This window comes from Acinonyx jubatus, chromosome A2, assembly GCF_027475565.1.
Source record: "Acinonyx jubatus isolate Ajub_Pintada_27869175 chromosome A2, VMU_Ajub_asm_v1.0, whole genome shotgun sequence".
NCBI lineage: Eukaryota > Metazoa > Chordata > Mammalia > Carnivora > Felidae > Acinonyx > Acinonyx jubatus.
Window position 1 is genome coordinate 86,821,489 of NC_069383.1, and position 25,313 is coordinate 86,846,801.

Sequence of the window (25,313 nt, forward strand, 5' to 3'; positions counted from 1 at the left end):
AACACAATGAGTTGATATATGTATTTACAGTGAAATGATCACCACAATGTTTAGTTGACATCCAATCACTTCACATAGCTACAATTTTTTTTCCTTATGAAGAGAATTTTAAGATCTACTCTCTTAGACACTCTCAAATATACAATACAAGCATACCTTGTTTTATTATGCTTTCCTTTATTATACTTCCCAGATATGTTTTTTTGGTTTGTTTTTTTGTTTTAAACAAATTGAAGATTGTGTCAAGTGAAGTTCTACTGGAGCCATTTTTCCAGTGGCATTTGCTCATTTGGTGTCTCTTTGTCACATTTTGGTAATTCTCACAATATTTCAAGCTTTATTATTATTAATAGATTTGTTGTAGTGATCTGTGATCAGTGATAATGATTTACTGAAAGCTCAGAGGATGGTTATCATTTTATAGCAATAAAATATTTTCAAATTAAGGTAAGTACATTGTTTTTTAGATATAATACTATTTATTTCACACTTAATATGCTAAGTATAATGTAATCATAACTTTTATATGCACTAGGAAACCAAAAAAATCATGTGAGTTGCTTTTTCGAGATATTTGCTTCATTGTGGTGGTCTGGAACTGAACCTGCAGTATATCTGAGGTATGCCTGTATGGTACTATTAACTCTAGTCATCATGCTGTATGTTAAACCCGCAAAACTTATTTATATTATAACTGAAAATTTGTGCCTTTTGACCACCTACACCCATTTCATCCACTCCTGCCCCCCTCAGCCACCACACCACTAGTAACTACCAATCTGCTCTCTGTATCCATGAGTTAGTTTTTTTCAAGGTCAATCCAAGTTACCATGAATGGTAGGATTTCCTTCTCTTTTCTGACTGAAAATATTTTATTGTACGTATAAACCACATTTTCTTTATCCATTCATCCATGGATGGACACTTAGGTTGTTTCCATGTCTTGGATATTATAAATAACGCTGCCATGAAACATGAGAATACATGTATCTTCTAAGAAAATGATTTCATTTCTTTAGATATATATTCAGGAGTGGAATTACTGGATCATATGGTAGTTCTATTTTTAATTTTCTGAAGAACCTCCATACTGTTTTTCATAGTGGCTGCACCAATTTACATGTCCACCAACAGAGCACAAGAGTTCCCTTTTCTCCACATCCTCACCAACACTTGTTATTTTTGGCTTTGTGATACCAGCCATTCTAACAGGTGTGAGGTGATATCTCATTGTGGTTTTCATTTGCACTTCTCAGATGATTAGTGATTTGTGCACCTTTGCACACCTGTTGGTCATTTGCATGTATTTCTTGGAAAAATATCTATTTACTTCCTCTGCCTATTTTTAATCATCTTATTTTTTTTTTTTTGCCATTGAGTTGTATGTATTCTTCATTCATTTTAAATATTAACTCCCTGTTGGATATACGATTTGCAAATATTTTTCCCCATTCCATAGATTGATGGTTTTCTTGGCTGTGAAGAAATCTTTTAGTATTATATAGTCTCACTTGTTGATTTTTTATTTTGTTTCCTTTGGTTGGTGTCATATCCCCAAAAATCACTGCAAAGATCTATGTCAAGATGCTTACCATCTATATTTTCTTCCAGGGGTTTTATGGTTTAAGGTCTTATGTTTGAGTTTTTAATTCATATTTTGAGTTATTTTGTGTATGGTGTAAGATAGTGGTCCAGTTTCATTCTTTTGCATGTAGCTGTCCAGTTTTTAAATATTATTTACTTAAGGAACTGTCCTTTCCTCATTGAACATTCTTGGCTCTTTTGTAAAAAATGAATTTTTTTTAATGTTTATTTATTTTTGAGAGAGACAGAGACAGAATGCGAGTGGGTTAGGGGCAGAGAAAGAGGGAGACACAGAATCCGAAGCAGGCCCCAGGCTCTGAGCTGTCAGCACAGAGCCCGATGTGGGGCTTGAATTCTAGAGCCGTGAGATCATGACCCGAGCCGAAGTCCAATGCCCAACTGACTGAGCCACCCAGGCGCTCCTGAATATTTTTTTACACCCATGCATGGGTTTATTTCTAAGCTCTCTATCCTGTTCTTTGTAGATCTATGTGTCTGTTTTCATGCCAATACTATACTATTATGATTACTGTGCCTTTGTAATACAGTTTGAAACCAGGAAGTATAATGCCCCCAGATTTGTTCTTCTTTCTCATGAGTGCTTTGGTTATATTGCTCAGATTGCTTTTGGGGTCTTTTGTGGTTCCATAAAAATTATAGGACTGTTTGTTCCATTTCTTTGGAAAATGTCATTGGAATTTCAATTGGGATTGCATTAAATCTGTAGATTGCTTTGGCTACTATGGGCATTTAAGCAATATCAATTCTTCCAATCTATAAACATGGAGTGTCTTTGTATTTATTCGTGTCTTCTACAATTTCTTTCATCATTATCTTATTGGATTTCAATGGACCTGTCTTTCACCTCCTTGGTTAAATTTGTTCCTAGGTATTTTATTCTTTTTGATGCAATTGTCAATGGGACTATTTTCTTAACTTCTCATTCTGCTAGTTCATTTTTAGTATATAAACAATTGATTTTTTATCCTGCAGCATTACTGAATTTGTTTACCAGTTCTTACAGTTTATTGGTGAAGTCTTTAAAGTGTGTGTGTGTGTATATATATATACATATATATGTATATATATGATGTCATATGCAAATAGAGACAATTTTACTTCTTCCTTTCTGATTTGGAGTCTTTTAGTTCTTTTTCTTTTTTTAATTGCTCCCACAAGGACCTCTAGTACTATACTGAATAAAAGTGGCAAGAGTGGGCATCCTTGTCTTGCTACTGATCTTACAGGGAAAGTTTCAGCTTCTCACCATAAAGTATGATATTAGCTGTGAGCTTCTCAGATATGGCCTTTATTATGTTGAGGTACATTCCACCTATACCCAATTTGTTGAGAGTTTTTATGATAAATGGATGATGAATTTTGCCAAATGCTTTTTCTGCATCTATTGAGATGATCATATGATTTTTATCCTTACTTTTGTTTGTGGTAGGTACATCACAGTGATTGATTTGCACAGGTGGAACCATCCTTGCATCCCTGGAATAAATCCCATGTAATCATGGTGTATGATTCTTTCAATGTATTGTTGAATTCAGTTTTCAAATATTTTGTTGAAAATTTTAGCATCTGTGTTCATCATGGATATTGGCCTGTGATTTTCTTTTCTTGCAGTGTCTTTGTCTGGTTTTGGTATCAAGGTAATGCTGGCCTCATAAGATGAGTTTGGAAGTGTTCCATACTCTTCTATTTTGGGGAAGAGTTTGAGAAGAATTAATGTTACTTATTCTGTAAATGTTTAGTAGATTCATTAGTGAATCTATCTGGTCCTGGCCTTTTGTTTGTTGGGAAGTTTTTGATTATGGATTCAATCTCCTTACTAGTAATTGTCTGTTCAGATGTTCTACTTCTTCATGATTTAGTTTTGGTGAGTTGAATGTTTCCAGGAACTTATCTTTCTTTTAGGTTGTCTAATTTGTTGGTGTATAATTGTTTACAGTTCTCTTATGATCCTTTGTATTTCTGTGGTATCAGTTGTAATCCCTCTTCAACTCCAATTTTGAGTTCTTTTTTTTTTCTTTCTTTCTTTTTTTGGGGAGAGGGGAGTCTAGCTAAAGGTTTGCTTGTTTCATTTATCTTTTCAAAAAGCCACTCTTGCTTTCATTGACTTTTCTACTGTCTTTTTAATCTCTATTTCATTTATTTCTGCTCTGATCTTTGTTATTTCCTTCATTCTGCTAACTTTGGGCTTAGTTTTTCTTTGTCTGCTTCTTTGAAGTGTAAGTTAGGTTGTTTACCTGAGATCTTTCTTGTTTCTTAATGTAAGCATTTATTGCTATGAATTTTTTTTGCACTGCTTTTTGCTGCATCTCATACATTTTGGTATGCTGTAATTCCATTTTCATTTGTCTCAAGATATTTTTTAATTTTTCTTTTGATCTTCTTGACCCACTGATTGTTATTTAATCTCCACACTTAAGAATTTTCTAATTTTCTCCTTGCAAATAATTTCTAGTATCAAACCATTGTGGTAGAAAAAGTTGCTTGATATAATTTCAATCTTCTTAAATTTATTAAGACCCGTTTTGTGGCCTAACATATAATCTATCCTGGAGAATATTTTAGAGTATTTTGTGTGTGCTTGATAAGAATATGTATTCTTTGCTTTGGGATGGAATGTTCTGTAAATATCTGTTAAGTCCATCTAGCCTAGTGTGTCTTTGATTCAATATTTTCCTATTGATATTCCGTCTGGATGCTCTATCCATTGTTGTAAGTGGGTTATTTAAGCCCTCTATTATTATTATTTTCTATTTCTTCCTTAAGGTCAGTTAATATTTGCTTTAAATATTTAGGTCCTCTTATGTTGGGCACATAGATATTTACCAACATTATATTCACTTTTTGGATTGACCCTTTTCTCATTATATAGTGACCTTTTCTGTCTCTTATTACAGTTTTTCCCCTAAAGCATATTTTGTCTGATATAAGTATAGCTAACCCTGCTTTCTTTTGGCTTCTACCTGTATGGAATATCTTTTCCATCCCCTCACATTCAGTCTGTGTGTGGTCTCAAAGCCAAAATCAGTCTCCTGTAGCCAGCATATAGTTGGATCTTATTTTTTTTATTCAATCAGCCACTCAATGTCATTTGATTGGAACACTTAGTCCATTTACATTTAAGGTAATTATTGATAGGTATGGACTTACTATTGCCATTTGTTAATTGTTTTCTAGCTATTTTTAATTCATTAGTTTGCTTTTTCTTAATTTTTATTCTTTTCCTTTGTGATTTAGTAACTTTCCATAGTGGTATGCTTAGATTCCTTTCTCTTTCTCTTTTGTGTATTTACTATACAGGTTTTTGCTTTGTTGGTACCACAAGGCTTACATAAAACATCTTATATTTGTAATAGTCTATTTTAATCTGATAATAACTTAGGTTTGAATGTATACTAGAGAGCTCCACATTTTTACTCCCTCTACCCACGTTTTATGTTTTTGATTTTATGATTCACATCTTTTTATCTTGAGTAGCCCTTAACAAATTATTATATCATTATTTTTGCTACTTTTGTCTTTTAATATTCATTCTAGGTTTATAAATGATTTAACTACCATCACTACCATATTTCAGTATTCTGAATTTAACCATATACCTTCCTTTACCAATGAGATTTATATTTTCAAAGATTCTTCTGTTACTAATTAGTGCCCTTTTGCTTCAGCTTTCAAAATTTCCTTTAATATTTCTTGTAAGGCCTGCCTAGTGGTGCTGAACTCCTTCAGCTTTTTTTTTATTTTTAAGTAGGCTCCATACCCAATGTGGGGTTTGAACTCACAACCCTGAGATCAAGAGTCTCATGCTCTACTGGCTGAGCCAGCAAGGCACCCCTAAACTCTTTCAGCTTTTGCTTGTCTGGAAAACTATCTCTGCTACTAAAACCAACTGCCAATTCTAATATGCTATAACAACCATCCTTTGCAGTTGTATACATTTTGACACCGAAACCTTATATATATGACAGCAATATCCTTACCACCTGTATACCTCACCAGATTAGACAGAGGAATGTCAATGTCCCTTGGTAATGTCACTAATAGTATTAGTCAGATAATATTTAATAAACTTCAATTAAATGATGCCTTTAGTGATCTTAAAATATATATAAGAAGTTTTAAAGGCTATTTTTAGAACATAAAGCAGATAGAGGTTCTGATAGCAGATACCATGCATGGAAGAAAGGAAAGTACTACAAATAATTAAAAGCAATTCATTTATCTACAGAAAAAAAGAGCTCTATGATGACACACTGTAAAGTGATTTATAGTATATTGACTTTAATTCTTCTAATGAAAAAGCAATTGTCCAAGTTTTCCCTGGAGAACACTCAGCAGCAACAATCCATGCACATGGGAAGTCATGAGTTAGAAAATGAGAACCAAATGAACTCACAGCTGGGAAAAGCCAACAATAATTAATTTAACACCAGCCATTTGTAGAGAACATGTATACATTTCAAAATTTCCCTTGAGAGAAAGAGGGTCATTGAAGGTTTGAGGCTACATACTTAACATCTTCAAAGAATGTTTAGTTAATAAGGTAATATGCTCCAAAGGTCTTACACTAAAATTATAACATTTTAGGACTAGAGGTTAGGATAAATAGTTGGTCAATACCATCACCTGAATTTCAATATTGTAACAAGTGTTTCTGAAACACACTGCCAAAGTGAGTTCATGTTGAACTTGAACAATATATTCCTCAACAGCAGCAAAGAGAAAACAACGTCATTAAAAGGGGCTTTATTCTGACTCATTGGCTAAGAAAATGGGAACAGTTTGAGATCTTCCACATTGTTTCATTTTAATGAGCAGCAAGAATTTTTCATGTCCTTATTAAAGTGGTTAATGTATTTCTCTAGTCTCATTATCACTGCCAGAGTGTACTCTGTTGTTTCATAACCAAGACAACTCCTTCGCGTTTCAGAGAAGATCAGAAAGTCAAATCTGGTTGCTCACATGTGGTTGTTAATAAAACTCCCACGGTGCTGCTTAAGGTGCCCATGGGGATTGTACAATTATTTATATTTTCTTATGGTTTTCTATAATTACTGTGATTGTATTTTCACAAAGTAAATGTATCTCCACCAATTAAAGCAGTGGTGGGTTAAGAATATTCATCAGACTTGTGTGAAAGGATATTGTTCTTAGGGTTTTGATCAAAGCACAGAAATTAAACTGCTCTTATCATGCATTCAACCCAAGTGTTGAATTAAAATGCTCAGCAACTTTGGAGTTTATTTGAGCAGATGTTAACTATTTATGAAAATAAACACGATACAGGACTTGCATTCATGATATGACTCTTTGTTGTATTAAAAGTGCTGGGAAAAAAATTACCACACAAATCTTGAGGGATACGGTTTATGGTGTATGACCGATTTGAACTGCTGTTAATTCAGGTCGATGTAAATTTTCAGAAGCATATAATTCTAAGAAATCTCATTTTGGCTTACATCTTTGCATCTTCTTATTTTACGTCACCTCTTTGTTTTCTGTGAAGGCTCTAGGACTAAGAAAGAATGTCCATAAAAACCAGCATTGGAGGCTATCAGATAGAAAACATGTAATATAACCTTTCATACTTTGTCATATAGAAATTTCATTCTATCTAGTTCCACAGTGCTTGCAGCAAAAGTGACCAGCTGCACTTCCATTCCATTAGCTGTCATTTTGATGCTAGAATTTTAGCCTGCTGTGTATGAGATGTGAGTTCCATGCACAATTCCCATCAAAGGTAATTGTCTGTGCAACGGTGTGTAAAATTTACCTCTCATTATGATAAGGTCGCTGATGGGTCATTTATGATATGCTCTCTGGAGACAACTGCAGTGAAGAGCTTTCGGTGATATTCGTCTGGAGAAATTAAATTGGTCTGACCATGACTCCACAGAAAGTAAAACTCTCTTAGAAAATTATTCCTCAATCATGTTTAAAGTCCCGAAGGGACCCACAGAGGGGCAGTTTGCACACTGGTGCAGGCTATGGGTTTTGGAATAATGTAGACTTGAGTTTTAATCTAGAGTCCCTGAGCCTAGAAGCCCTACATAATCCGGCCTCTGCACAACTCTTGGTGTCTATTCCTCACCTTTGCTCCCTCCCTCCCTGGGCTTCCTGATCCTTGAATATACCATGGTCACTCTCACTTCTGGAGTCTTTGCACTGTAAGTTTTCCTAGTTGGAATGTTCTTCCATCAGATCATCATGTGGCTAGAATTTCCTTTTTCTTCTCTGTTCTAATCAGTGGACTATATCATATCCACCATCTGAACTATCTGAACATAGTCTCCTCCTTTGTACCTTAGGTAGCCGCCTCCCAACTCCAGTTAATCACTATTGTGTCATCCTACTGATGTTCTTGAAGTACTAATCACAGTCTTAAATTACTTATTTACTGATTATTGTATAATTAAGCTTGCATTTGCCTATAGGGGGGTTAAATCTAAGATGGGTTAACTTGACTAGGATATCCCACAATCCTGAAACCCCAACAACATTAACTATATGAGTTACTGGTCCAACATTGCTTAATAAGATGGATTTAAAAGGAGATCTTAGTTAATAAATTAAAGATGAAAAAACCTCCTGGACTTTATGTAAGACAGCATGAAAACAGAACTACTCATGAGAAGTAGTATTTTAATAAAATAGTCATTAGAGTGATTTCACATTTTACCATGATCGTGGTGGGCCTCCATGAAGGGAGAATATGGTAGTGACTTTAGTTATTAACACTTTTTAAAGAGGGGTTTTATATGTAACTGTGGGAAATAAAAATTTGAGATTAAAAACTATGGTGAAATTTTACATTTATTTAAATCTATCAGTATTTTGTTTTCAGTTCTGCTTCCCAAGATATCTTACCTGTAGACATAATAATGACTTTTGAAATGGTTCATATTCAGTAAATATTTGTCAGCAAATGAGTAAGAGCTGGGTGAACCAGAAGATCATTCTTATGTTCCAATCCTTAGTGTAAATTATAACAACAGCAGAGATGAAATTCTTACCAAAGTGTCCAGTCGTGGCCACAGTACGGCTGAACATTTCCAAGGTAGAATCCCAGAGACTGAGTGACCTCCACAAGATTGGTAAAGTCGAGGCTAATGCTGTTGAAAAGGACAGATGTCATGATAATCTCATCAATGGCCCATACATCTTCTCCCTGGGAAGAATGATACGGTTGCCACCATCTGAACTGGATTCCAAACTGTCTTGCATCATCTGGTAACTCTACGGAGATTATTCTAAAAATAAATAAATAAATAAAAGTAAAAATTCAGATTACTTTGGTATCTTAAAATACAAATGTTCACAACAGCATATTTTTTCTTGTAGTATAGCATTAAAAAAATAGTTCTCCCACTATTACAAACATTCTTCTGAGATTTCCAATTTCCTGTCTGACTCAAACAAAGTCTTCCAAACCCATCAAAAAATGTGACTGCTTGCATTCATCTGCTTTCAGAAAAGCTAACTCAATAAAACACAGTTGTTGTCAAAGTGGCAGGATTTGTCTTAGTCTGAAAAAGGAGCTTGGGCATCTTGTTACACATATTACAGTTTGAGGCTGGTTGGAACTGCGGCCCTTCCTAATTCCCGTCAGTTGAACACAGTGTATGAGGTGACTTGCTGTGTCATGGTGGCCATGACAACAAACCTGTATGTGACAAATGGGGAAGAAAATTAAGAATAATATCTAATTTCCAGGAGCAATTACTGTACACAGCAGCAGGAACCATACATTAATTGCCACTGCAACGACATCTGCTTGAAAGCTCCATAAATCACATTCCATGCTGCTCACATCCATACACAAGGTGAGACATGAAGCAAATGGCAAATGGAACATTTGTCTCCATCAATGTACAATTAAACACCAGGAGAGGTGTTAGCAGTAAACACATGCTAAAGGGACTGAGTCTTTTTCCTAGTGAGCAAAGGAAAGCTCCCTAAGACAGGTGACTAGTTGGGTAACTTAGAAACAAATTATTTAAAAACTTCAGTGTCTAAGGCTGGAATGAATTAGAAATTAGATTGATTTTCATATTTGTATTATGTTTCTTCTTATTGTGTCAAGAAATGTTAAAACCATGGAAATATAATTTCTTATGTAGAGTTATTAAAAATAATGCCTATTTTCTCTTTAAGTAATTTGTATATGGAAATATGGGATAGAATAACATGATTTTCAACACTATTAATTATACAAATGACCAGTAAAAAACAGGCAGAATTTTTTGCAATGGGAGAAAATGTACTTTTTAAATAAGGAAAAATCATTATTCAAATATAGAAATATAAATTTAAAAACAGTGCTTAAATTAAAAAGACAGAGCAGTAATTTTTATGGTTTTTAAATACTTTTAAATACTTTTGGTCTTAAAAACTTTAAATCTGTGAATTTTTTTACCCATGTGAATTTATTAGAAGGAAAGAATAAAATTTAAATTGAGTATTTTAGTAATTTTCACTTTAATTTCTAAATATTTTTATTAAACAGTCAAATAACTATATTTATTTATATTAACATACCAAATATGTAAAGAAATTAATTAAACTATATTCAAACTGGCTCAATAATGAAAAAAAATCATGCATTAATTTAATCATTTAATTTGATCATGTTATTAGAAAATTATAATTTTCCTTTATAATAATTTTAAAAGCAATTACTATTCTCTGATGAAAATAAATATAATTTAAAAATAACAACTGAGGGGTGCCTGGGTGGCTCAGGTGGTTGACTGTTCAACTCTTGATTTCAGGTCAGGTCATGATCCTAGGGCTGTGGGATCAAGCCTTATGTCAGACTCTGTGCCAAGCATGGAGCCTGCTTGGGATTCTCTGTCTCTTTCTCTCTGTCTCTCTCTCTCTGTCTCTCTCTCTCTCCCCACCTAAGCCCCTTTCCCCAGCTTATATGTGTGTACTCTCTTTCTTTAAAAAAACCCCAAAAACCAAAAAACTGAAAAATAGAATTTTTCAGGCAACTTTAAAGTTTATTTTCCTTTATTTCCTTATTTTAGTGCATATACATACATGTGTGTGATAACAGTAATTGAAATGACCAATATTTTCCTTGGCAATGATATTAAGACTACAGGTCTGTAATCAGACTGTTGGGTTAAAGTCCCCACTCTGACACCTAATGGTTAATAACTTTGCAGCTGCAGGGAAGGTACTCAACTTCTATGTTCCTCAGCACCTTCATCTGTGAAGTTGGAATAATATCCTTATGCCAAAGTCAGATACACTTTTTGGTTTTTCACTATCATGTCTTAGCATCTAGAATAGTATCTGGCACATATCAAAAACTCAACAAATTCTTACTGCATAAATGAAGTACACGTTGTCACTATACCCTGATAGAAATTTGAATACTGAGACACAAAAAGGTTGAATATTCTCTCTAATGTTAAGCAGCTTTTAAGTGGCAATGCCAGGAGCTGCACCTAGACAGCATGGCTCTCGAGCCTGTACTCTTAACAATTACTTCCTATCATGAGGTGGGGTGGGAATCTCTGTTTCCACCACTCTGCATATGGCATCAGCTCATTACAATACCTTTGGAACCATTTGATCAGAAGATTCCTGGATGGGAACCCAGGGATTTGGGTCAACTTTCTGTATCGTTCTTCCTTTTGGGGTAGATACTAAGCTCATAAATTTTTGTAATCAAATACAGCAATCAAAACAAAAATAAAATAAAAATAGGCTTTATAAAAATTTTAGAATAAGAAACAAGCCCTATAATTAAGACAAATCTAGAATAATTTTAGTTTCAGCAGTGATATAAAGTTTTACATTGAAAATGCCAATTAGTTCACGACGTTCTAGTCAGTTTGAATTAAAAGATTAACTTAGACAAATGTACAGGCTTTAAAATTTATAAATAGAAAGCAGACAGAGTTCTTTTACTTACTGAGTGACTCATAGGGAAAAGAATTATTAGAAATTGGCTGGAAGTAACAGTGGTTAGCTAACTAGAATATCTAATTTATGGGTCATACTTCATTTTGGAACAGCCATGGCAGGAAGGGACAATATGGAATTGACAGTAGTTACAGGCAGCAATTTAGACGGAAGAAAATACAGCAAATGGCTAAAGGCATCAAGATACATTTAACTCTCCTGTGAAGAATTTACATGGTTTGTATTATTTATCATGTAAAATATAATTTAGTATCCAGAATAGATCAAATTCTACTTCTGCCATGTCACTTTTATTAATATTTGTAAGAAAGAGAGGGATGGAGGAAGAGTCTCATGGGCAGACGTACATACAATTGAAAATAAAAGTGTTCTTGACACCTCTACCATGTTCTCTTTTTAAAAAAAATCTCCCCTCGGATCTTAATCTTTCAAGCTATGCACATACCTAGTTCTGAAAAGCCATGTTGATTCTGCTTAGAAGAAAAATGTTGCTGTCAAATGGCAGGCAAGATTAAATGCACCTTTGCAATAGCACATTTAATGTGTAATTATTTTTCATATCAACAAAGATTAATTAAATTTCATGATAAAGATTGATTATTGAATTTTGGACCTGTCCATCTTTGTTAGAAAAAATTGTGTTTTAGACCAAGTTAACTTAGGACAGTGATATTTTCGTCCTGCTTTCATTATTATCAACCTGCTTTTCATTTAATTGTCTTTTAATGTTTTCTATGCAGAGTCTGTGAAGTGTGTTTTTGGTATTCATATTGTCTACTGAGTGAGAAAGTTGAGGTTAGCCTTTCACTTACTTTTACAGGGAACACTCAACACATCTGATGTGTTCTTAAAATTTTATAATGTAAACAATTACAACTCATAACAGTTGTTAGCTATTTTCTCTGTTACATGCTACTTTCTTTTCTATGAAAATTAAATTTCTCATTTGTTTACAAACACTTAAATATGGGGACTGCTCTAGGCAACAACTTTCAGTATATAAAGTCTAGCATCAGTGCCCCTGTCTTTTTGCCACAGTGCCAATGCAAACCCCAGTGCCCAAAACCCTTGCTCTCTTTCATATTTCCCTGTGATCAAAATGTACTTCCAGGAAGGCAAATGGTGTTAGTTCTTCACTAACTGTGAATGTAGCCATAGTGTTACCTCTTCTAGTGGTATTTAATTTTCCCATCCTCCTCTTGTGCAATTTTTTAAAGAATTTCAGTGAGTAGGTCAACACTGTCGTAGAAGGGGAGACGGCCCTCTGGGCATTGCTAAAAATGTACCACCAGTGGTGATTACTATTCTGACAACATCGAAGGATGCCTCTGCTTCAAGTAAAACTTAAATCTCACAATTGCAACTATAGATTATGAAATGTATAAGCTAAAGAAAAACAGAAGTGGCCTGAAGAAAGAACTTTAAAAATATCCTCACCCTTCAATCTTTGGCAGGGACTCTACATATTACATGCAAATTTTAAATACATACTTGTTATCAGGTTTTAGAATTATTGTCTCATGATTTATTATAACATATTATAATGTATTGCTAACAAATAGTTGTTAACAGAGTTTATAATTTAGTGTCATATCAAAATCATATCTAATAGGCTGCAGTATAGTTGAATAAGGAAAATAGTATTAACTATTTTTCTCTTTCCTAGGCATCAAAATATTTCCCTTAGATGTATATTTCAAAATATGAGAACAAATTTCTTCAAATTATCAGAAATCAGTAAGACAAATGAAATAGAAGAATGTGGCTTGCTAGTTTTTTATTACAAGACACATTAATCTTTGTCCTCACCATCTCTCAATGGAAAAATATCTGATCTACACCAGTTGACTGATGATTTCCCCAGGAAGGAGATATCACTCTAATCATTTTTCCAAATGCTTTCCAACGTACCTGGGCTCATGATAGTTGAGATATGAATAGTGCTCCAAGAGTTTCCAAGTTATCCCATTATCGTAAGAATAATGCAGTAAAACTCCTTCACCAGGCTGGTCAGGGGCTCTGCATGTGCTCAGAACAGACTTGCTCCCTAGTCTCAGTGTGAACTGGAGAAACCTAGATATGAATTGTCTGTAATTAGCGTATGCATAAACATTTGTATCATAATGTTCATTTTGGCTTATAAAGAATTTCAAACAAATTTAAATGAATTACTCAAAAGCTGCATGTTTCTACTCATCTCTTATAAAATGTAAGTAATTTCACTATGAGATGTATGAATATGTGTAGAAGATGAGGTCAATGCACGTTTATATGCAGATATATCCATGCAAAACATGAGTATATATTTATACATACTTGTATACTATGCACTTGTGTACATACACTTAAAATGCCAATCATTCCTTTACTGCATTATTTATGAGGCACTGGGGGAAGGGAAGATGTAGAATAAATCTAATCAGCCTCTGCAAGCTGTCAAATAAATAAAACTACATAAATAATTAACTAGCCCTTGGCTTAAGAACACAGTTTTGATGCTAACATTTCATATGTTTAAAAACCAGTCAGTCATTAGTATCTTAAAGTCATCAGTAAGCCTTTTAATTTATTAAAAACTAGGACAAATTAACCCTATAGCAACTAACTGTAAGCTCTCTCTAGATTAAAAATCGAAAGATGTACATATCAACAACAACAAAAAAAGGAAAATAAATAGATCTAAATTCAATCATTAGCATCTGGTTTCTATATGTATTCCACCCTGCCTTAACTCACCTGGACTGTGAGCTGTCAAGGAAAGACGTAATGAGCTGACGCCTTCCATCTTTGTTGAAAACCAGGGCCTTACCACTAGCCAAGACACCACAACCAAAGCTGACTTCAGCACCACGGATAGAGTAAAAGTTATGGTAAGAGGAGAGCCTGGAACTGCCGAAGCTTTCAGAAATAAACATTGGGAATGTCTGGGATGCCATCTCACAGGCTGGGCCAGAAAATCCAGGGTCACACCTGAAAGAGATATCACCAAATATTTTTTTTAAAAAAGAATCTTCTATTTTTCCTTTTTTAAAAATGTTTTTATTTATTTTTGAAGGGGAGAGAGAGACAGAGCATGAGTGGGGGAGGAACAGAGAGAGAGGGAGACACAGAATCTGAAGCAGGATCCAGGCTCTGAGCTGTCAGCACAGAGCCCAATGCAGGGCTCGAACCCACGAACTGTGAGATCATGACCTGAGCCGAAGTCGGACGCTTAACTGACTGAGCCACCCAGGCGCCCCAAGATATCACGAAATAATATCTTAAGCTGTTGGTCCTTACAGAGATCCATGAATCTAATTCAAGGAGGAGAAAGTCCAGCGGCCAGCATTTGATTGAATGGTAGGTGAGGCTCATTAGTCTCCGGAAAATACTGAATCTGAAGACATGATAAAGTCAATTGACTGAAATATTACAAAAGAATATAGTCTTTACACAGCCCTGCTATAAAAAGCTTGTGATTAAAACAATAATTCAGCACTCATCTTTAACCAATGCCAGTGATTAATCTGTGAATGCATCTACATCTGTGCACATTTCCAATGTAAAGTTTTTGTAAAAGTTATATTATTACATATATAATTTTATTCATAATGATGTTCATTAAATTCGTAAAAGATAAATAAAAAATACTTCCAAAGATATATAGAATAAATTTCCTCTAAGAACAAATGTAAAAATACACATTATGTTTGTGATAGAAATTATTTGAAATATTTGGAAAAGATTGGAAAATAAATCTATCTTTATTTCAAACTTAGGTTGACATTATAAAGGGAATGTGAACACCTTCACCTAGATAGATGTCCTTAGCAGAACTGTGTTGCCCCACAGTGGAATCCCAAATTAGTAGTGCTTCAAGAAAAAGAAGAACAAAACAAAATAAACCCCACACAACAACTTGTCTCCTACCATATATATATATATATATATATTTAAAGTATTTTTTAAAATGTTTTTAATGTTTATTTATTTTTGAGACAGAGAGAGGCAGAGTGTGAGTGGGGAAGGGGCAGAGAGAGAGGGGGGCACAGAATCTGAAGCAGGCTCCAGGCTCTGAGCTATCAGCACAGAGCCTGATACGGGGCTCAAACTCACGGACTATGAGATCATGACCTGAGCTAAGGTCAGATGCTTAACCGACTGAGCCACCCAGGCGCCCCACCTTCTACTATATTTATATTAGGACACTCATCACAGATAACTCACTAGTTGAATATCAGAAACCTCTTATATTTTAAGGCATTTACATATCAGGAATTAGTTTTAAATTCTTTATTTTCATTTTACTATTTCTTTTTCACTATATATATACTATGTCACCCATTATAAAATAAAATTGGTGTCTTTTTTTGGGTGGGGTAAGGAGTGTTCATCTAAGCATTCAAAACTTCCTAAAATTGGAAGCATTTATAAAGCAGTGTAGGACCAATGAAGTGATATTATGGCATAACTTTGAAAGCTACTTCTTCAGCACTGGTGTATCAAATGTGTATTGGATATTCTGAGGGAGAAGGTTTACAGTCATCATCATGTTATCAAGGAAGTTGGACCCTACTACAGCATGAAGTCTGAAGGTTGTCTTGGCATTAGGGATGGGATTGGGAAAGAAAAACAGTATTTATGGAGCATGTAAATAAGCCTCACACAGTTTGCTTCTTTCCAATGTTATCTCATTGATTTAAACTGTGAATAGCCAAGTAATTTCCAAGAAGGATAAACAAATTAGCTAAAGAAGACACATTTTGACATTGGAGAACCATATGTGGTTTACCATGGCATTTCAGGGCAAATGCATTTCTGTGTATCTTAAATGTGTCTTCTTAGGACCACTGTTTGGACAGAAATTGGTGATCATTTAGAGAAGACTCACACTGGAGTCACTTCCCATTTAGTGGTTTTGGAAGTGTACTTTTAATCAAAAGTTATATAATTGGGATAAAATGTTGATAAGGATTCCATTCATATATTTAAAAATACATTTGTAGTCTTTGTTTTGCAGTGAAACAGTAGGGTAACAGGAGATTTCAGGAATGGCATGAGGCTCTCCTGACTCTAAGTATATCCTCTGCAGGTTTTTCTACCCATCCTCAAGTGTAGCATTATGGTCACCTTGAATGTCAAGATAAAAGGATGCCTTCTGCCCTTCTCACTAGAACCTCTAACAGGGGTGGGCTTATCAGAATAAAGACTTATCAGTTTAGAAATCCAGGCCTGAGTATTGCACACAGGCAAAAACATGTCAGGCAGCAGGAGAGGTGGAATCCTGGTAGCAAATAATAGCAGTGATGAGGGGAGCAAAGTGAGAAGAGAAACAAAGCTGCAGGGGCCCCAAATTCAAGCATCTGTTTAAGAGAAATAAATGGTATCGAATATAAACTCCTTTTCTATGCAATTTTGCTCATGCTTGACAAAGCATATATTGCCGGAAAAGGATGTAGTAGTCACCAGGGCACCTGGGTGGCTCAGTCGGTTGAGCATGTGACTTCGGCTCAGGTCATGATCTCCCAGTTAGGGAGTTCAAGCCCGCATGGGGCTCTGTGCTGACAGCTCAGCGCCTGCAGCCTGCTTCGGATTGTGTGTGTGTGTGTGTGTGTGTGTGTCTCTCTCTCTCTCCCTCCCCTGCTCAGGTTTTGTCTCTTTCTCTTTCAAAAATAAACATTAAAAAAAATTTTTTTAAAAAGGATGTAGTAGTCAAACAGCACAGCCACAGATGAACAAAACCATTGAATATTATGTAAAATGTCATCAGAAATAGGGAAAAAAAACTCAGGTTATAACTGGTGAAAATATTCTGCAAAACCTTAGAAGGAGGAAAAGGCCATGATTGTTCAAAATGATGTATGGTGTTAAAAAACAAACAAACAAACCAAAAACCAATGCCCAAAGGCATAACAGGGCCATTCAGATTTCTGTTTGCATCCATCATGAGTGACACAGGTGGTTGCCTTAATAAAACCACTGAATGCTAACAGGATATTGTACACGAAAAATGAAGTATGAAGTAGAATTACTGTAATTATAGATGGGTTTTTTAGAAATAGCACTTTTTTTTTATAGAAATAGCACTTTCTATTTTCATTAATAAAAGCAGTTGTCATTTCAGATAATTTGTTTTCAGAACTTTCAGGACAACTTTCAGGAATTACAAAGATGTCTGGCATTCTTGTGTTCATTTTATTTGAAATGCACTTAAGGAGAGGATGGCCTGGATATGGACAATAGATGAAGATAATAACTTGAGGAAAACACCAGATAATGCTTCACAGATCTAATGAGTCAGTCTTTTGGGGTAGGAGTTGGTGGTTTTATTCAAAAGCACAGAGACACATATTCACTGGTTTTTTAAATAATTTTTTTAAAGTTTATTTATTTATTTTGAGAAAGAGAGAGAGAGAGAGAGAAGGAGAGAAAGAGAGAGAAAGGGAAAGGGGCACAGAGACAGGGAGAAAGAATCCCAAGCAGACTCTACACCATCAGCACAGAGCCCAACGCGGGGCTCGGACCCATGAACCATATCATGACCTGAGCTGAAATCAAGAGTTGGGTGCCTAACTGACTGAGCCACTAGGTGCTTCTTCACTTTTGGAATATGAATAGGAACTTTTCAATTCTTTAATACTTTCTATTGTGCAGAGTGACTTCTTTGTTAATTAAATTCACTGCAACATAGTTAAGAAGTTAACGTGACCCTCTACTCTCAGTGCTGACAAGTGTCTTGCCTCATACATATAATTTCCAAATGATCAGGCAGAAATTCCTTTTATGAGTTCTCCATTAATTAATTACTACTCTTTTTGTTTGGAGGACAAGAAGAGACAAACTAGATGATCAGTTGTTGAAAACTTAGCTGTATAACCAAGATTGTCTGTGGTTTTGGGAATCTCCCAAATATGTTATAATTAAATGTTAATATGGGAATGACATAATACATATGAATACCAATTCTCGTTATAAACATAACACAATGCTTCAGTGATGACTAGATATTAACTATTTATATATAATTTCAGATTTCATATTCAACATCATTATCATGTAAAATACTTTATATATCATTTTGAAGACCCAAATGATTTTCAAAGGTAAGTAAGATTGCAGAATTATACTCAAAGATGAATTTTCTTATCAAACTGCTAAATTTGGCTCATTCCAGTTTCCTTTAGCCTTGGGTTTATGGGTCAGTAATGATTTTCATAATTCATTTACAAAGCATGCTAGGAATTAAAATACTGAAGCATATTCAATAGCTTCAATAGCATATTGAAGAAAGTAACCAAAGACAGAAAAGGCAGTCATCAAACTGTGAAGAATTCAAATTTGTTCACAAATTTACATGAGGTATGCTAAATTTATTTACAATTTAGCTTAATAGAAAAGTTATGTATTCATCAATTTCTGCTTACAAAACACACTTAATGTTCTATTATGCTTAAATTCAATTTGGAGTATCCTACTTTGGCCTTCAAAAGACCTCAAAAGCCTAAAATGGAAATTAAAACAAGTTAAAATGACTTGTGGCTTCAATATATAAAGTACGTAATCAAAAAAAAGTATAATTATTATTTTAAAATGCTTACTTGCAACCATGTCGAGTGCACTGTCCTCTGCCAGAACAGAATTTGAGACACGATGGACCAATATAAACTGCAGGCAGAGAAAAAACAGCAAGTAAAAATAAGGCAAAACAAGTGGAAAAACCAAGAAAACATCAGCATGTGAATCAATTTTGTGAAGCAACCCCCATGAAATCTAGTCCATTAAATGCATGTTATACACAGGAATCCAGGGTGACATATAGAGCACTATGTGACAAGTTAAGTGCTTAGCTACAAATTTGCTGGAAATGTTTTAAGTTAATTCTTTCAAGATTTTAATGTTTCATAGCAAAAAAAACACAAAAAACGTAAGAACATATGATTTGGGTTCCTTAATGGAGTCTCTTTGGCTAAAATGATTTCAGGAAGAATATTAGTGCTTCTGAGTTGAACGTTCTACAGTTTAATTTCTTTAGGTAGAACTAATTTTCAAAGGACCAATTTGATGTATCATGAAATGGAGACATTATAATTTAATTAAAAACTATAACTAACTCTTCCTTAATCCATCTGCACTAGATGAGCCTATCTGCTAGAAACCCATAGCCCCCTGTACTTTTCTCTTAATAATCTTTATAATTTGCAGTATATGCTTGTGTAAATTTCTTTTCTTAAATAACATCTATCTATGCCAGTTGACCATAAGTTTGTGAGTGCGGAGTCACCACCTGATCCACTTATTGTTACCTTGACAAGGCCCATCCCAGTACCTGATTCAGGATCTCCACTAACGTCATTAAATAAATAAATCCCAGGTTATGCCTTCTAGGATAGTTGGTTGACACAACTGATGGGGTTGGAATAAATGTCTCTTATGTTTATCAATAACCAATATAATGCATCTCCTTACTATGGAAGGGGAAACACTGAAAGCCATAGTTTACACTATGAAGAGTTTAGCTCAATTCTTAAACTGCTTTGCAAGATAAAATGACAATTTACAAGGCTTGGAGACAGGGGTGACTTGGGAGAGGAGAGAACTGTCATCTCAAAAGTATATAAACTAGAAGCAAATATGTTCAGGAGACAGAAATTTTCTATGACAGGAATTATCTGCTAGATTTTAGGAGAGTGACAGTAATGATTTTGAAGTTGTTTCCTGTTCTGTGCGGCTCTATACCCTTTACTGTCAATACAAATCCCAATTCCAATAAAGCCTTTGCTCACTTGAACAAAAAAACAACTATAACTTCCATTCTTATCTGGGAGAAATCTATAACATCTTGCAGATGATTGTTAAATATCCTTCTAAACATTAACCCATCCTTCCTGAAGTGGGGAGTTAAAATAAAATCTGTCGTGCATTGTCTTCTCAGAAATGCATATCTTTTCCTAAATGGTGGGCTTGACTGATAACGATGTTATAAACCTAAATTCTAATCACTGGAATATCAAGAAAAGGATTCCTAATGGTTGAATGGTAGGCTCTGAGATACTCAGGCTCAAATATATTTATAGATATTAAGCCTCTTGATAATCAGCACAATGAATAACATAACAAAGTGTGAAAAGGGAACAAAACCAATGAGGAATTAGAGATGCAACAGTTGTTAAGACCTCACATGTTCAATTTTAGGCACAGATTTGCCATCCATTATCATCTTTTTTTCTGTCTTGTAATCATGCCAAAATAGTTACATGATTTCATTTTATTTTTATTTTTTTATTTGAGAGACAGAGAGAGAGAGAGCAAGCATGGGTATGGGAGAGGAGCGGGGGGTGGTGGGGGGAGACAGAGAGAGAGAGAGAGAGAGAGAGAGAGAGAGAGAGAAAGAGAATCTCAAGCAGGCTCCATGCTCAGTGTGGAGCATAATGTGGGGCTGGATCCCATAACCCCGAGATCATGACCTGAGCCAAAATCAAGAGTCAAATGCTCAACCAACTGAGCCACCTAGGCATCCCTAAATGATTTCATTTTAAAATAAATTTCCCTGTGGCCTATGCTCCTACAAACACTTGTTCTCTGGAGCCAATAATTCAAGTGTGATGCAAAGCAGGCCAGGAAAAACTCTTGGCTGAAGGAAACTGATGGTTGAGGAAGAGAGCAGATAGCAGGTTGAGTGGTTAAACTTTAACAGGCATCCCTAAATGATTTCATTTTAAAATAAATTTCCCTGTGGCCTATGCTCCTACAAACACAAATTCCCGTTTCACTTGGGAAACTCTGGATAAGTGATTTATCCTGTCTAAGCCTCAGTGTCCCTATTCTTTAAAGTGGGATAATAATCCTTGGAGGAAAGAGTAAATGAAATGTTCATGCTTAGCAGGCTGCCTGGAACCATACAGTTATGATCACCATGATATTGGGGTCAAGAATCCTTCCTGCTCCATCTGCCTTGCTGGGCTCCACTAGACAGCAAAGTGCTGAGAAATCAGGAAAGGGCTTCACTCTTCTGTAGCTTGGAAAAGCCTACAGACTGTGTTCCCAGAACATGATTTTATGGCTGCAGAAGGATTTATTCTAAGTTCTGTAAGTGCTTCATTGCATTTTGCAGGGTCACTCTGGAGGCTGCCCTACAGTGTACCTATGTTCAAAAAGCTTCCACTGCAAAAAAAATTTCAACAATAAAACAAGACTCTTCAAGTCAGTGAAGAAAATTGCAATTAAGAATCATGTCATCCTTCCCTGCAAACACTGGGGTCATCGGGATTCACAGCATGAGTAAGTTGATAGGTTCCTTTTTCCTATGAGTGTGGAAAGGTCAGCTTTGTTTTAACCCCTATTATTAATTTAATCAAGCTGAGAATATTAGAAAGTGATTAACAAACATACTTTGCCCTAGGATTTTCCGTTCTGCTAGGAATTTCAGGATAATTCTGAAAATACTTTCTGTACACACTAGCAGGAAAAACATATCTAACAAAAGTAGGATATTGACCTCTTTTTTTGTCTGTGTTTGTTTTCCTTGACATCCTTTTGGCATTCCATAGTGAAGTGGGAGAGATTTCAGAAGCATTCTTTGGCAAGTTGGCACACATTTCTCTGGGGAAAGACTGAGTGTATGTCCTCTACAAGCCTCATGAAGAAGCCGGAGAGCAGGTCTTGTTTTTGTGAACACCTCACACATAGGATGATAACAGATTCGAGGCGATTCTGTCCCAAGTTTTGCATCTGACATACAGTGCTAACCATGTTCTTTTCATATATTCTTACCTTTTCTCATTCTACTCAAAACAAGATGGTGGGACCCTTTCTGACTTAGTAATTGCCTTGCTTAGGAAATTTAGATATTCTTTTCATAGGCTTATATGTGCTTCACAGCACTCTTAATTTCCTCATTTGCTTTAGTATTGGTTTTTCGATTTCTTTGATTATTATCAAAGTAATATAAGTTCATTATAGGACCCGTAAAAGTATGACTGCAGGGGAGAAGTCACCCATATCCCACTATTCAGAGGTATATACTTATTCCCTAGAACTAGTGAACAGGCATTGTAATTCAAATGCTATGCAAAATGTTCTGCCAGTGGAGAAACTGTATTTTTAAAATTAATTAATTAATTTCTTTATTTATTCTGAGGGAGAGAGTGAGACAGAATAGGGGAGGGGCAGCGAGAGGAGAGAGAGAATGCTAAGCAGGCTCCTCACCACCAGCACAGAGCCCCAGTGTGGGGCTTGAGCTCTTGAACTATGACATCATGATCTGAGTCAAAATCAAGAGCCGTTCGCTTAATCGACTGAGTCACCCAGGCGCCCAAAACTTCTTTTAAACAAATTAACCCTTTAGATGGTTTTGCAAACATACTATGTTTATACCTATATAACTAATGTGGTCTTTGAAGTCCGGGCCTTTTATTGGTCTTCTCTGAATACAGAATGTTTAAAGAATTTACATTGGCTCATCAGTAAGTTTTCTCGCCTGAAGTTATTCCTGAGTTTCAAGAATGTATTCCACTAAATGTGTATCAATTTTTAAATTATTCAAAGTAGCAAAAAGATTATTAAAACATGGAAAATCAGCATGAAAGAATGAGGTAGGCTTTTCCTACTTTATAAAATCGATCAAAGTCAGTGGCTATGCTAAGTTTGCTTAAGTATTGACATTTTGTCCCTCCTTCCCTCCCTTTCTACTTCCTTGTAGTATAACTTTTCAGTCAAATTGATATACTCTGAAAATAGGAAATCGATGACACTTCCTGTAATTAGAATTATTAAGAAAAACAGACTATTAATAACAAATATAAGAAATTGAGTCATGCATCTCAATATTAAAATATCTTCTCTCATGCGCACCTGTTATAAGTGACATTGGCTTTAAAGTTATGCAAAAATGATCAACAATTCGCTTAAAAATTAATGATAACATAGGATATTTTATGTATATCTAAATTTTCTTGTTATACAGTTTTCTGAGAAGGAGGTAGAAGTTTCACTTCAGAACTTTCATTTGAGAGATGATGTTCCCTTAATGTGTGGTGTCGGCATCTAAAAGATAAGCTTTCCAGATGTTGTGGTAGTTACTAAGAGAAGAATGGCTCTTATTTTAATACATGCAGTATGGTAAGTATTTATGTTAATTTTGTGTAAAACATTCAAAGAAAATGTTAGGATATCCCCTGTCATCAACTGTGAATTTGAGTTTCAGGGCTTTTAAATTCTGTATGTTGAAACATTCTTGCATCTAATATTGCTGACTCTGCTGCCTTTTTTTTCTGATTGTGCATCCCTGGGCTTCTAACGGAATGCAAAGGAGAAAGGGAAGAAAGGGCGTTTAATGAATCGCAAGACCATGACTTAGAAATGTGATTAAGTCTGTGCCAACGAACAAAAGCACAGGAAGACTCTACATCAATGGCATGTGATTATGACAGGCATAAACTAACCATTATCAATTGCCCACATGTTTCCAAGGATTGGTCCCGTTTGTCTCCAGCGAATTCTGGTGTCCCTGGTTAGTGCTGCGTTAGGAAGGGGAATCGTTATTCGGTTCCACCTGCAAGAAATTTAGCACAAAACAGCTTCAAAACTACATTCACATCTTTTGAACCTATTTTACATGCTTTTGATGCTGTAGTTTCTGTATGCTTGGGACAGCACTAAAGTTTGGCAATAAAGTCTTTAAATTCACCTGTGGAGTTTGGCTACAGTTTTAAGACAAGCATATAACTTCTAAAAACATTCATATCACACTAGAGTAATGGGTTTGTTCTTATTAGCAAGTGATATTTGTTTTGTTTTTAGATATTCCTTTAAGAAATTTTTACATCAATACTCAGACTTTAGATATTATTTGAGGATAAGCATCTGTGCAGACATGGGGCTGATTAGCATTGATTGCTTTCTATTTTTTGCTATTCCCTGGTCCTATGCACATTTAAATAGAGGCTAAGAAAGAAAATAATTCTCAACTTAATTTTGCCATGCTTGGAAATACTTTTTTAATGGTTTATCCAGTGTTTACTCTGTAAGGTGGTAAGTATTTGGCAGTTATCTTTAATTCTCTGCACAGCCCTCAAAGGGGTGTATCATTGTCCTTAATTTATGTGGAAAAAGGGGAAAGTTAGGGAGGAAATATCATTACCCAAGTAGATGGCAGAACCAGGATTTGAACCTGGTTCAATTGCACAGCTTAACTTTCTTCCGCCTCTCTATGCTGCATCTTTCCCTAAGTAAGTAGTTTGGCAAGAAGCCCTTTGGCAATAACCATGGAATCACTACATAGAATTTAAACTTATGTCTAAGTTTAAGTTATATATATCCAAAATATAAAAGCCAAGAGCATAAATGAATGAATAACCCTACAAATTGTGATCCTGCATCAGATTTACTGGTTACTGTCATTTTTTTGTTTGTTTGTTTGTTTTAATGAGATCCTTCCTAAATCACCTGAAGAAGAGAAAGCAGCTTCCTTACCTATTATGAAAAACTATTAGTCTCGAGGTTCTTGGTAGATTTTGAGTCACAACATGAATTCAAATCTCCTGATATCTCAGAGAATTTACTCACCCACTGTAGTTTTCGGAGGAGTAGATAGTGCTGTGGGGGAGGTGGGGTCCAGCACAGATCTCAGGTAAACACTCAGTGTGGAGGAGGGACCAGGAACGCCCATGGTTGGTGGAAAACTCCAGGCTGACACTGATAACACCAGAACAAGCACAACAAAAAAGGGCAAAGATAACAAAATGAAATGACTCACCTCTGGCTAAGTACAGTAAACACCTGCAGAACTAGTGTAACAA

At 35.2% G+C, this 25,313-nt stretch overlaps 1 protein-coding gene across 3 annotated transcripts in view; it reads right to left on the reverse strand.

The window, feature by feature from the left end:
• Nucleotides 1–25,313, reverse strand: part of RELN (reelin) — a 579,194-nt gene that overhangs the window by 148,276 nt on the left and 405,605 nt on the right. For all 3 annotated transcript variants that reach the window (XM_053218590.1, XM_027071727.2, XM_027071724.2), the window contains 6 exons: nucleotides 25,081–25,209; nucleotides 23,958–24,067; nucleotides 19,116–19,182; nucleotides 14,275–14,508; nucleotides 13,450–13,611; nucleotides 8,616–8,852 (listed from right to left, as the gene is read on the reverse strand). In XM_053218590.1, coding sequence (XP_053074565.1) covers nucleotides 8,616–8,852; nucleotides 13,450–13,611; nucleotides 14,275–14,508; nucleotides 19,116–19,182; nucleotides 23,958–24,067; nucleotides 25,081–25,209 — 939 coding nt within the window. The remainder of the gene's footprint in view (nucleotides 1–8,615; nucleotides 8,853–13,449; nucleotides 13,612–14,274; nucleotides 14,509–19,115; nucleotides 19,183–23,957; nucleotides 24,068–25,080; nucleotides 25,210–25,313) is intronic.